Here is an 11,676-nt window from a genome sequence, read left to right as displayed (position 1 = left end):
GACGTTACACAATCCGACGGTCAAACCGAAAATCTCAATAAAACTCTAGAGATGTATCTTCGATGCTACGTGTTTGATCATCCTAAAGACTAGGTCGAGATGCTTCCTTGGGCACAATATTGGTACAATTTTGCATTCCATCATAGCATGGGCACATCCCCTTACCAAAATATTTATGGTAAACCCCCATCACAACTTGACATTTTGTGACATTGTGCTGAGCAAGTTGAAGGTGAAATTGCACCAATCTCAAAACTATATGAAGAGACAAGAAGATAAAAACCACATAAATGTTTACTTTGGAAGTGGGTGATTTAGCTTTGGTCAAGCTACAACCTTATCGGCAACATTCAGTCGTGTTAAGGAAGAACAAGAAATTAAGTTTAAGGTATTTTGGCCCATTCGAAGTTATTGAGAAAATTGGGCCTGTGTGTTGGCAAAAGCAGAAGACAAGTTAATGTTAAAGCAAAATTTTGATGATGACAAAGAAACTCAAAAGTCATCCGGAAGACAATCTGAAGCCAAGTGTTCTATGTTTAAAGTTATCTTGTAATTGCCTTAAAGTGTTTAGAATAGCTTATAATCAACAGCAAGATAGTAATCACTCCAATTCTCTTATTTTTGTATAAACCATTATGATAATCGATTATCACTTAGCATAATCGATTATCTTAAGCTAAGCTAATTTTTTTAGAAACCCACTAGAATAATCAATTATCACCCTAGATAATCGATTATTTGCTCAAACTTTTGTTTTTAGAAAATGCACTGGAATAATTGATTATAGTGATAATCGATTATCCTTGGCAGTTTGAACATGACTGTTTAGTTTTTGACCTAATTTTCAAAACCCCTATTTAAGGAACTGCAGTGCTACTTCAAACTTACCTTTTTGAGAGCTAGAGTCTTAGTGTTGTGTTTGCAAAGAAGTTCTCTGAGTGTTCTTAAAAGCGCTTTGAAAAGCCTAGTGTGGGTAGAGCGATAACTTTTCCAAAGAAGGTTTCTAGGAGATTGAGTGCTTTTATTGCTAGGAAAGCTAGGTCAAGGTCTCTGTATGATTCAGAGAAAGTTACTTTCATCTCTTGTGTCTTCAAGAGAGGTGTTTTCTTTTCCCTACTATCTTGATTATTTGATTGTAGTGTTATTATTATTGATTGAGTTAATCTCTTTGTTTAAAGAGATTAACAGCTGGAAGTAGGATCTTTTGATCTGAACCAGTATAAATACTTGTATCAAATCTTCTTCCTTATCTCTTTATTGTATCTACGATTGCATTTAAAAGAACTAATATTAAATTAAATGGTAAAATCTCAGAAAATTTTTAAAGTATTAATTTTAATATTAAAACCAATTCACCCCTCTTGGTTTTTGTCCAAACGTTAATCATTTCGTTGCACGATTTCTACACTGTGGCTTTCAAATTACTGCTTCCCCAATCTGCAAAGATACTTTCGGTCTTTCACATTTCCTTGCTAAAAAAATTCCATGGTGATCAAAAGCAACACTACCTACCATTGCCCCTTACTACAAATGAGTTTAGACCCCTCATACAACCAATCAGCATGTTCGAACACGTATCAACAATGGGAAGGAAATTAAGCAATGGCTAATTAAATGGGATATTGGTGATAGTTCTTGGGAAGACGTGGAAGTTATGCAGCAATCCTATCCCAATTTTAACCTTGAGGACAAGGTTGGTGTTCAAGAGGGGAGTATTGTAACACGCACAAAGGAGGTGGACAAATGAGTTAAGCGGGAGGGACAAGTGGCAAGCAATAGAGAGGGTCAGAAATTGTGCAAAAGTTCACGTAATATAAGGGAGAGCATAAAATTATGGGATTGCATTCAATGAGGAGACATGTGTGGTATGATTCTTTCTCTGCTGTCATTCTTCATAAACATTTCCTTTGAGTCTCTGTCACTTACTTTGTCCTTCCTTTATTCCCTTTTCAGGAATGATTCATTTCTCCGATTGCTATACCTCCATTGAACCTCTATTGCCTTTACCATTACTTTTGTGATTGTTTAATTTGCCCTGTTTATTGTGGCCCTACTTAAACTCTTTTGTATAATAGCAGAGCAAGCTTTTTTCGTTTATTTAGCACTATTTCAGGTTAGCTATCAAGTCCGGAGTATGTCACTCGGTATCAGTGGGGTTAGGATTTATGTGACCTAGTGGACAGTATAGACGTACCCGAAGGTGATATTGATGAAAAGGTAGTAATTCTTGGAGTGTGCAAGCGTAATGAGCATGTTTGCCATGGTCGAGGGAATTCAAAGGAGGATTCTTTGCTTATGGAGTTAAATGTTTGCCATTGTTGTTTCTTCATCACTTTCACACTCGGCCCGCCAGAAAAATTTGGTGGCTATAGTTGATATGTGAGTCTCCCAACTGACTTTTTAATCTGTTTTCGTCCTCGTACAAGGGGTTTAAAATCAGATTATTTAAAATTTTAATTTAAAGACGAAAAATTAAATAATAAAGTTTGTCTCTACCTTACCTATGCCATTCCCAAGAGTGAGTTATATTTGTTCACATACATACTAATCAATAATTATTAATTAGTTATATGTACATTCGACTCCGTCAATGTATTTGCATATATCAAGTGTTTATGTAAGACAATGCATTTGCACATGTACATTTGATTAAAGTTGGAATTCGGTTGAGACGGATCTAGCCAAAATTGCAGGTTTCTTTCTGCACTTCTAACTTTTCTTCTACACCCCCACAATTTTTACTATGATACCAAATATTTCCCTTAGTAAGTACTGCAGTTATATTTATTGATCCTCGCACCCCAAATTGTTATATACTGGTTGTGCAGATTTTCGAAATTTGGTTAAGAAATTTTCTGAATTTTCGAAATCCGATTAAGAAATTTATTGGATTTGAAAACCAGTTAAAAAATTTATTGGATTTTGAAATCTGATTAAGAAACTTACCGAATTTCGAAATCTAGTTTCAAAATTTATCGAATTTTGAAATCCAATTAAAAAACAGTTTAAAAAAAATATGTTAACTGAATTTGAAATCCAATAAACATATATTAAATTAGATTAAAATTTAAATTATATTAATTAAAATATCTAATAAATTTATTTAAGTTTTTATTAAATTAAAATTCAAACAAATAAAATATATTTTAATTAATTTAATTTAAATAATATTTAAAATATTTATTAAACTTTAATTTAAAAAATATATTATATAAACATTATATATTATATCAATTAAAATATTGAATAAATTTTGTTTAAATTTTATTAAATTAAAATTTAAACACATAAAAGACATTTTATTTTATGTTATTTTAAATAAACATTTAAAAAATAATTATATTAATTAAAACATTTCTTAAATTATAATTTGAAAGTACATTTTAAAAAATTATGTTAACCAGATTTAGAAATAGAAATCGGGTTAGCATATATTAAATTAGATTAAAATTTAAATTATATTAATTTAAATATCTAATAATTTTTATTAAATTAAAATTCATACAAATAAAATATATTTTATTTATGTAATTTAAACAAATATTTAAAAAATAATTGTACTAATTAAAATATTTATTAAGTGTTTATGTAAGACAAAACTCTGAAATCTATTACAATTTCTGGCTCCATAGACCTTATCAACAGGGATGATATTCTTTTCGTCACAAGTGTACATGTGGTGGAACTTTTAGCCCTTCAATAATTTGCAAATATTTAAAGAAGAAAAATATAAACATTGCTTTTGAATCAGGATATAAAATTTTATTTCGATAACTTTTCCATTATTTAGTATATATTTAAGATTTTGTCCTTATTTGATTTTATTTTGTTTTAGAAACTCAGAGAACTCCAGTAACAAAATTACATGATGTAATACCTAAATAAGAATTCACGCATTTAACGAGTATTTAAAATTTTGTATCATAAAGTCTTCAGTCTGTCTGGTTTTCAAAATCTAACTTTTGCATTCAAATTTTAATTGAATGAGAAACAGTTTGGACATGATGCTGTGGAGAGAGACAACATTGTTGGTGGTACTACTGCTACTTCTACTCCACACAAGTCATGCTCGTTGTCTTCCTTCTTCGTGTGGCAAAATCAGCAACATCACTTATCCATTTCGATTAAAAGGCGACCCAGAAAAGTGTGGTGAGGAAAGGTATGAGGTTGGTTGTGAGAATAATGTTACGGTGTTGTATCTGCACTCTGCAAAATACCATGTTCAGGCAATCAACTACAACAAGTACACAGTGAGAGTGGTTGATCCTGCTCTTCAACTCCATAACTGCTCCTCTCTTCCTCTCCGCTCCCTCTCTCGCTCCAATTTCTCTGACACTTACACGCACCGCATGGGTCCATACCAAGCCGGTCTAGATTCATATGAAAATTGGGAATCGCTGAGTTTCAAGCATATAGTGTTTGTGAATTGTAAGCATTCAGTGAGAGAGAATGTAAAGTATGTGAAAACAGAAGAGTGCGTGAAGTGGGACTCAAAGGGCTATGCATATGCTTTTGTTGGTGACCTGAAAGCAGAGGACATTGAAGTTGGGTGTGACATAAAGCTTGTTGCTCCAACATCTTTGAGGACTTTCAATAACCATTCCTACACTTCCATGCACAGCAGCTTGGCCTATGGATTTGAGATTTCTTGGGTAAAACTCGCCTGCCAGAATTGTCTACTCTCATCAACCTATTGCTATTTCGACTCTTCTATACAGAAGCTTCAATATTGCAACTTCGGTGAGTGGATTCTAAAACAAGTACCACACACATACTTGTTCTATTTATTCAATTAATTAAAAAAAAAGTAACAATTCATTATTTTTTGTATTTTACCTGTATTAGTAAGAACTGAAAGCTGCTGTAAAAGAAAAGCTCATGCATTATAGCTTTATGAAATTATGCAAATAGTCTTCTTGGTACGATGGAGTCGGGATCAACAATGTTCTAAAATTTATATTTCTTTCATTTTTGGGTGATATATATAGGTATACTGGAAGAGCTGATACAGAAATCAGCAGGTAAGAAATTTTTATCATCATAATTGACCAATTCTTTTAGTTATATATGAGATATATATAAAGTTCACACAATCTTACTAATAAATTTATGCAGACTTTCTTTTTATTATCATGACAAGAACGTATATGCTTTAGTTTGCCACTAAGAATAATAACAAGAATTAGTTACGTGATGACTTTCTCCTCAGTTCTCAAAATCTTCTTCCTCCATCCGTTGGTAAAGATAACATATAACTTTTCATAGATGTGAAAAGTGGCCTAAAGGAAGTAATGCATCGTTTGTTTGCTTAATATGCAAGACAAAATATCCACAAGGACCGAATGAATATACGCCAATCTTAAAGAGGCCGCAAACAGTATTAAATAAAGTTACAGACTTAGAGCAGTAAACTTTTTAGAAAATAGAAAATTATTAGATAGTGTGTTGGTAGCAAATGTGGTAGATGAAGTTAAGAGGAAAAAAAGGTAAGTATATTATAGTAAACGTAGATTTTGAAAAATCTTATGATTCAGTCAATTGAAAATTGCTTTCGTACATAATGAAAATGCTAGGATTTTGCTCTATGTAGATTAAATGGATAAGAGAATGCTTACAGTCATCAATTATCTATCTTAGTTAATGGTAGTCTGACAGGAGAATTTAAACTTCAAAAAGGTTTAAGGCAAGAGGATCCATTAACTTCATTCTTATTCCCAATAGTGGTAGAAGGACTATAGCAAGAACACTTAGGCAAGCTTAGGGTAAGAGTTTACTAGAAGGGATTAAGGTGGGTGGTAGAGAAATATTGATCTCCATGATGCAATTCGTTGATGATATGTTGTTTGTATGTAAGGCGTATACCCAAACTATCTTGGTTATAAAAAGCATTATCAGATGTTTTGAATTGGCCTTTAGACTTAAGGTAAATTTTCATAAAAGCAGGATAGGAGGCATAGGAGTTTAATATAGGATCACAGAGAGATCTGCAGTAATCTTTAACCGTGGATTATTGTCGGTTCTTTACATGCCTATGGATACAAATAGGAGGAAATCATAGAAAGGAGTTTCGGAAATATATGATATAAAAAATAAGAAAAAGTTTAGCTAGATGGAAAGGAAAAATATATCTTTTGCTCGAAGAGCGACTTTGATAAATTATGTGTTATTAGCAATCCCTCTATTTCATATCATTTTTTAAAGTTCCACATTGTGTGCTAAAGGAAATGAGACTATAGAGGGATTTCTTGTGAGGATGGGATACGAGGGTAGGAAGATTGCATGGATAAAATGGGAAACAATGTAAAACTAAGGAAAAAGGTGGATTAGGATTCAAAGACTTAAAACTTTTTAATATAGTCCTACTAAGAAAGTGGAAATGGAGATTAGGAAAGGAAAAAACTGGATTATGGAAAGACATCTTATGTCAAAATATAGGTCATGGAGAGCACTAAGCCTATGTTCTTTTGAAAGGTTTTTACTGTTCATGTGTATTAGAGAAGATGGATTTAAAAATATTCTGTGTTCTCATTCAACTGATTACGGGATTATTCTAAAAATTCATCCTCTCAACTTTGCATAGATCTGGCATGATATATAAACATTTACTTTTCTACCCTCTTCATGTATATTATTACTAAGGTGGTGAGTGACTGTAGCAGTGGTGTGTGTGTGGGCACCGGACCGGTTCCGTAACCAGTGCCTAGAAGAGCTTAACACCAGTTACGACACCGGTGCGTATGTGTTATTTTTTTTTTTAACTTTTTTTAATTTTTTTTTAATTTTGTTTAAAAATTAATTGTATAACTTTATTTAAAAATTTAATTCTATAAATTTTTTTTACATTCATAAAAATTTAATTTTTTTATTTTAAAATTTCATATAATTTTAATATTTTTTTAATTCGTATTAATTAATTATAATTATTTTTATAACATCAAACTACAAAATCATTCTCTTTTTCCATCAAGGGTATTTTGGTAACTTTCTAATTCTATATATTTTTATAATTTATTTTATTTATCACATCAATCAAATCTTTCACTAACTTTCATAAAACTTATCTCCAAATCCACTCACTTTATCCTCTAAATCCACTAAAAAAAACACACAAATTCATTCACCCAAATCCATCTTCACACTCTCTCCCATATTCATACCTACAAAAGAACACAGCCTAAAGGAGAATAAGAATCAAATTAGCGGCTCGGGATGGTAGAAATGTTATGATAACGTGCGAGAGAGGACAAAGTGGTAACTGGTTTGACAATAGTATTTGTTGGAAATAGGATCAGGAAATAAATATTGTTTTGGGATGACACTTGGTTAGGAGATTTTGCTTTGAGGGATAAATACCCTAGACTCTTTGCTAATTCAAACCTAAAACATGCTACACTAGAGAGTTTGGGTATTGGTACGAAAACCGATGGATATGGAAGCTTGAATAGAGAAGAGAGTGGTTCGAATGAGAAAAACCACTTAATAATGCAATGTAGAACCAATTACAAGGGTGTATTAGTTAAGGATAGTGATGATGAGTGGCAATGGAAGGATGAAGAAATAAAAGTCTATACTGTAAAGTTTGCATATAAGAAGTTGCAGAATGGAATCAAAGGTGAGGATGAAGTCTTCTACGATAAGTTTTGGAGAATTAAAGCGTTACCAATAATTAAACACTTTGCATGGAGAATGATGTTAAATAAAGTTGCAACATACAACAATTTGTACAATATAGGTATAGAGTTGGGAACTAGAATGTGTGTAATGTGTGGAAATAATGAGGAAATAATAAGTCACCTCTTTTTTAGTTGTAGGGCAACAAATTATATAAGGAAAATGTGTGATTATTGAGTTTGGATATCTTCTGGACATCATGAGTAGGGATGTCAACAAGGTGGGTGACGTACAAGTAGTAGCTCCCCTGTATCCTACCCGCTGGATAAATATCTGTCTCGTATCTGTACCTATATATGTCGGGTATCCGTTATGCGGGTGAAATCAACCAACAAGACCATACCAACACAATGTAATTCGTACTAAACAACCATATAAGCACCAACAACCCAAATAGACATATTATAATCACATTTGAACCATAATCTTGGGACTCATCCATGATCCCTCATTCTGAACCAAAACCCTTACCCCTTTCATCCTAAAAATAGAAAAATAACCTTAGCACAGTAAACCAATATCCACAAATGTTCATACACATCAAGTATATCACAATTCCAGAGCATACAAGAATCAATTTGATAAGAGAAACGCAAAACCATAAGCATAATTTATACACATACAAAGCAGCTTCCCCTAACCTGGAATTAGGGGTGTCAAAACGGGCCAGCCCGGCCTGTTTTGGCCCGGCCCGTTTTTGGCCCAACGGGCCGGGCCGGGCTGGCCCGACATGGTAAAACGGGTTGCGTTTCTGAGCCCGGCCCGCGGGCTGGCGGGCCGGCCCGCCAGTTTTTTCTCATCTGTATAATTTGTGGCCCAATCAGATTTTAATTTTTTTCATTTCAAATTTAGTTGACTGAATAATGTCCCAATTTTATATTACCAAAAGAAATTCTCCTGCAATTAAGAATACAACAACAATGATCTATTAAACAAGAAAATTATCACAACACAAACAGCCCTGCAATGGAACCAGAACGCTACGAAGTTGAAATAGAACCAAAACGCCGTGGGTGGAGGAGAAGTGAGCGTAGAGAAGAGTCGAGAAGAGACGCAATCGCAGAGTGTGTGAGGTGTCTGGGCGCAGAGTGTGTGTGAGGGAGGGATACTGAAAAAATGTGCACGTGCTGTTTTTTTTATTAAGTGATACGGGCCGCGGGCCGGCCCGTTTTGGCCCGCGGGTTGGCCCGACGGGCCAGCGGGCTTGACGGGCCGGGCTGAATTTCTGGACCCGGCCCATGTATTTACTAACGGGCTAACGGGCTGGCCCGTCGGGCCCGACCCATTTTGCCATCCCTACCTGGAATGCTTGATTAAAAGGGCAAAAATTAAGGTTCCTTGTCCAGCTATGCCTTGCGTCAACCTTACTCCCAATTCAGTCTCTTGTGCACCCAATACTCACCAAAAAAAAAGGTCAAATCCATACACAACCATTCAACCAACTTATATTTAGTGATAATTATCAAAGTTCTACAATTATAATATCACTCAATAGACACAATTATATTATCAAAATGATAATAAATCAATCAACGCATAAATTGCATACATAAGACTCGAACCCAAGTCCTCTGACACAATTAAAGTACTCTCAACCATTTGAGCTAATACTTTTCCACGTCATACCAATTAACATTTAATGATCTCAAAGTTCCCACCACTCGCATTTATTAATTAATTAATTCTCACGGGTCTTACACATTTAATACTAGAAGACAATCTATATCACAAGTGTTACATCTATTTAATTAATTAATTCCCATGGGTCTTACACATTTAATACTAGAAGACAATCTATATCACAAGTGTTGCATCTATTTGAGGGGTAAAGACACTATAAGAATAAAGGAACTAAGAATGTTGCTATTGTAGTGGAAGAGATTAATCGTACATTCAACATATTGTCAAAAATACTATAGCTAGAAAATAAACATTGGTCATATTGTGTTGGGTTTTCCTTGTTGCAGGGAGGGCAACTAAATAATGTATTACTATATTGTATTTTCCTTTTTATGTTATTAAGCTTGTTGTATACGGGTTGGGGCAACCCAATTGCTCCATTAATATATTATATTTGTTTTTGCTGATAAAAAAAATTATAATTTATTAACTATATTATATGTAATTTCAAATTCATTATCTAAACATTCACATGAGAATACATGCTCCTCGTTGAAGATAATTTTCTTACATCCTATAAAAGAAAAACTTTCTTAGATTTAGGAACTTCGACAACAACTAAGTATATTGATATTTGTTTAATTTAGAAATTAAATTTACTTTTTCATCATGTAATCTTTTACTTTAACGTGTACCTTATTGTATTTATATTAACAATGTAAATCAAATGATTCTTTACCATGATATTTATTCACTCAGCCAAAATTTTCTCGCAGGTACCCCATTTGTCTTGATGGCATGGAGTTGTAGAGGTTTGCTTGGAATACCACCATTGATTGTTGTGGTTTTGATATGCAAATGGCGGAAAAGATATGCATCAATGTATCAAAATATTGAAAACTATCTTAAGAAAAATAATATGGCACCTATTAGATACTCATACAAGCAAATTAAGAAGATGGCTGGAGGGTTTAAAGAGAAATTAGGGGAAGGAGGATTTGGTTCGGTATTTAAGGCAAAGTTGTCCAATGGACCTTGTGTGGCAATCAAAATGTTAGACAAATCCAAAGGAAATGGACAAGATTTTATCAGTGAAATTGCAACCATCGGAAGAATACATCATCAAAATGTGGTAAAGTTAATTGGATTTTGTGTTCATGGCTCAAAGCGTTATATTGTGTATGAATTCATGTCCAATGGATCTCTCGATAAATTTATTTTTTCAAAAGATGAGAGGGTTCATTTAAGTTATGAAAAAATATATAATATATCAATTGAAGTGGGTCGTGGGATTGCTTATCTCCACCATGGGTGTGAGATGAAGATTTTGCATTTTGATATAAAACCCCACAACATCCTCCTAGATGAAAACTTTCTACCGAAGATCTCTGACTTTGGGTTGGCAAAGCTATATTCAATAGATAATAGCATTGTCACAATGACTGCAGCAAGAGGAACCATTGGATATATGGCTCCAGAATTATTTTATAATAACATTGGAGGAATATCCAATAAGGTTGATGTGTATAGTTTTGGAATGCTTTTGATGGAGATGGCAAGCAAGAGAAAGAATTTAAACCCCCTTGTAGAACACTCAAGTCAGCTTTACTTTCCACTTTGGATTTATAATCACATTAGAGAAGAGGAAATTATTGAAATGGAAGATATGACAGAGGATGAAAGGAAAATAATAAAGAAGATGATCATAGTGGCACTGTGGTGTATACAATTGAAACCAAATGATCGTCCCTCAATGGATAGAGTAGTAGAAATGCTTGAAGGAGATGTTGAAGACTTGGAAATGCCTCCAAAACCTATTCTCTACCCAGATGAAACGGTGATAGAGGATCAAACAATCAACTCTAAATAGATGTATTCAATGTTGAAATTACTTTGTTTGTACAGTATATACAATTCTACGATGAACAATAATATTTTGCATCCATTTTATTCTAAACACTCACTACAAGAAAAAGTAACTATAGTGATATTAATATTCATCACTAAAAATTATAAATATGTCACCAATACCATCTTGTGACAATAATTAAGATGTCACTAGTATCTTTATCACTATTGTACTTGTGACAATAATCTTAAATGTCACTAAAATCAAATTTTATTGTGACAAAAGTAATTATCACTAATAATTTCATGTAATAGTGAAAATAATAAAATATCACAAATATATAAGACAATAGTAATACATTTATTGTCACTAGAGTATTATATGTAATAGTGATAATAATTAGATATCACAAATACAAAAGAGAATGAAAATAAATTGGTTGTCACTATTAATAATAATAATAATAATTATTATTATTATTATTATTCTTATTATTATTATTATATTGTAAAACTTTATGTGATACTTATTTTTAA

At 32.8% G+C, this 11,676-nt stretch overlaps 1 protein-coding gene across 1 annotated transcript; it reads left to right on the top strand.

The window, feature by feature from the left end:
* The first annotated feature begins 3,979 nt into the window (after window positions 1-3,979).
* LOC114194078 (rust resistance kinase Lr10-like) lies at window positions 3,980-11,228 on the top strand. The gene is made up of 3 exons (XM_028084122.1): window positions 3,980-4,740; window positions 4,989-5,021; window positions 10,068-11,228. Exons 1-3 carry the CDS (start codon window positions 3,984-3,986, stop codon window positions 11,159-11,161), a joined length of 1,884 nt encoding a protein of 627 aa, XP_027939923.1. The 5' UTR covers window positions 3,980-3,983; the 3' UTR covers window positions 11,162-11,228.
* Window positions 11,229-11,676: the final 448 nt, after the last annotated feature.

Source organism: Vigna unguiculata, chromosome 8 (assembly GCF_004118075.2).
Source record: "Vigna unguiculata cultivar IT97K-499-35 chromosome 8, ASM411807v1, whole genome shotgun sequence".
NCBI lineage: Eukaryota > Viridiplantae > Streptophyta > Magnoliopsida > Fabales > Fabaceae > Vigna > Vigna unguiculata.
The sequence above is the reverse complement of the archived record's forward strand: the minus strand, read 5'-3'. Positions and strand labels throughout refer to the sequence as shown.

Coding starts and splice junctions, on each gene's coding strand:
- LOC114194078 (XM_028084122.1), top strand. CDS start 3,984: ATGAGAAACAGTTTGGACATGATGCTGTGGAGAGAGACAACATTGTTG. Junction 4,741..4,988: donor GCTTCAATATTGCAACTTCG/GTGAGTGGATTC, acceptor TGATATATATAG/GTATACTGGAAGAGCTGATA. Junction 5,022..10,067: donor GCTGATACAGAAATCAGCAG/GTAAGAAATTTT, acceptor ATTTTCTCGCAG/GTACCCCATTTGTCTTGATG.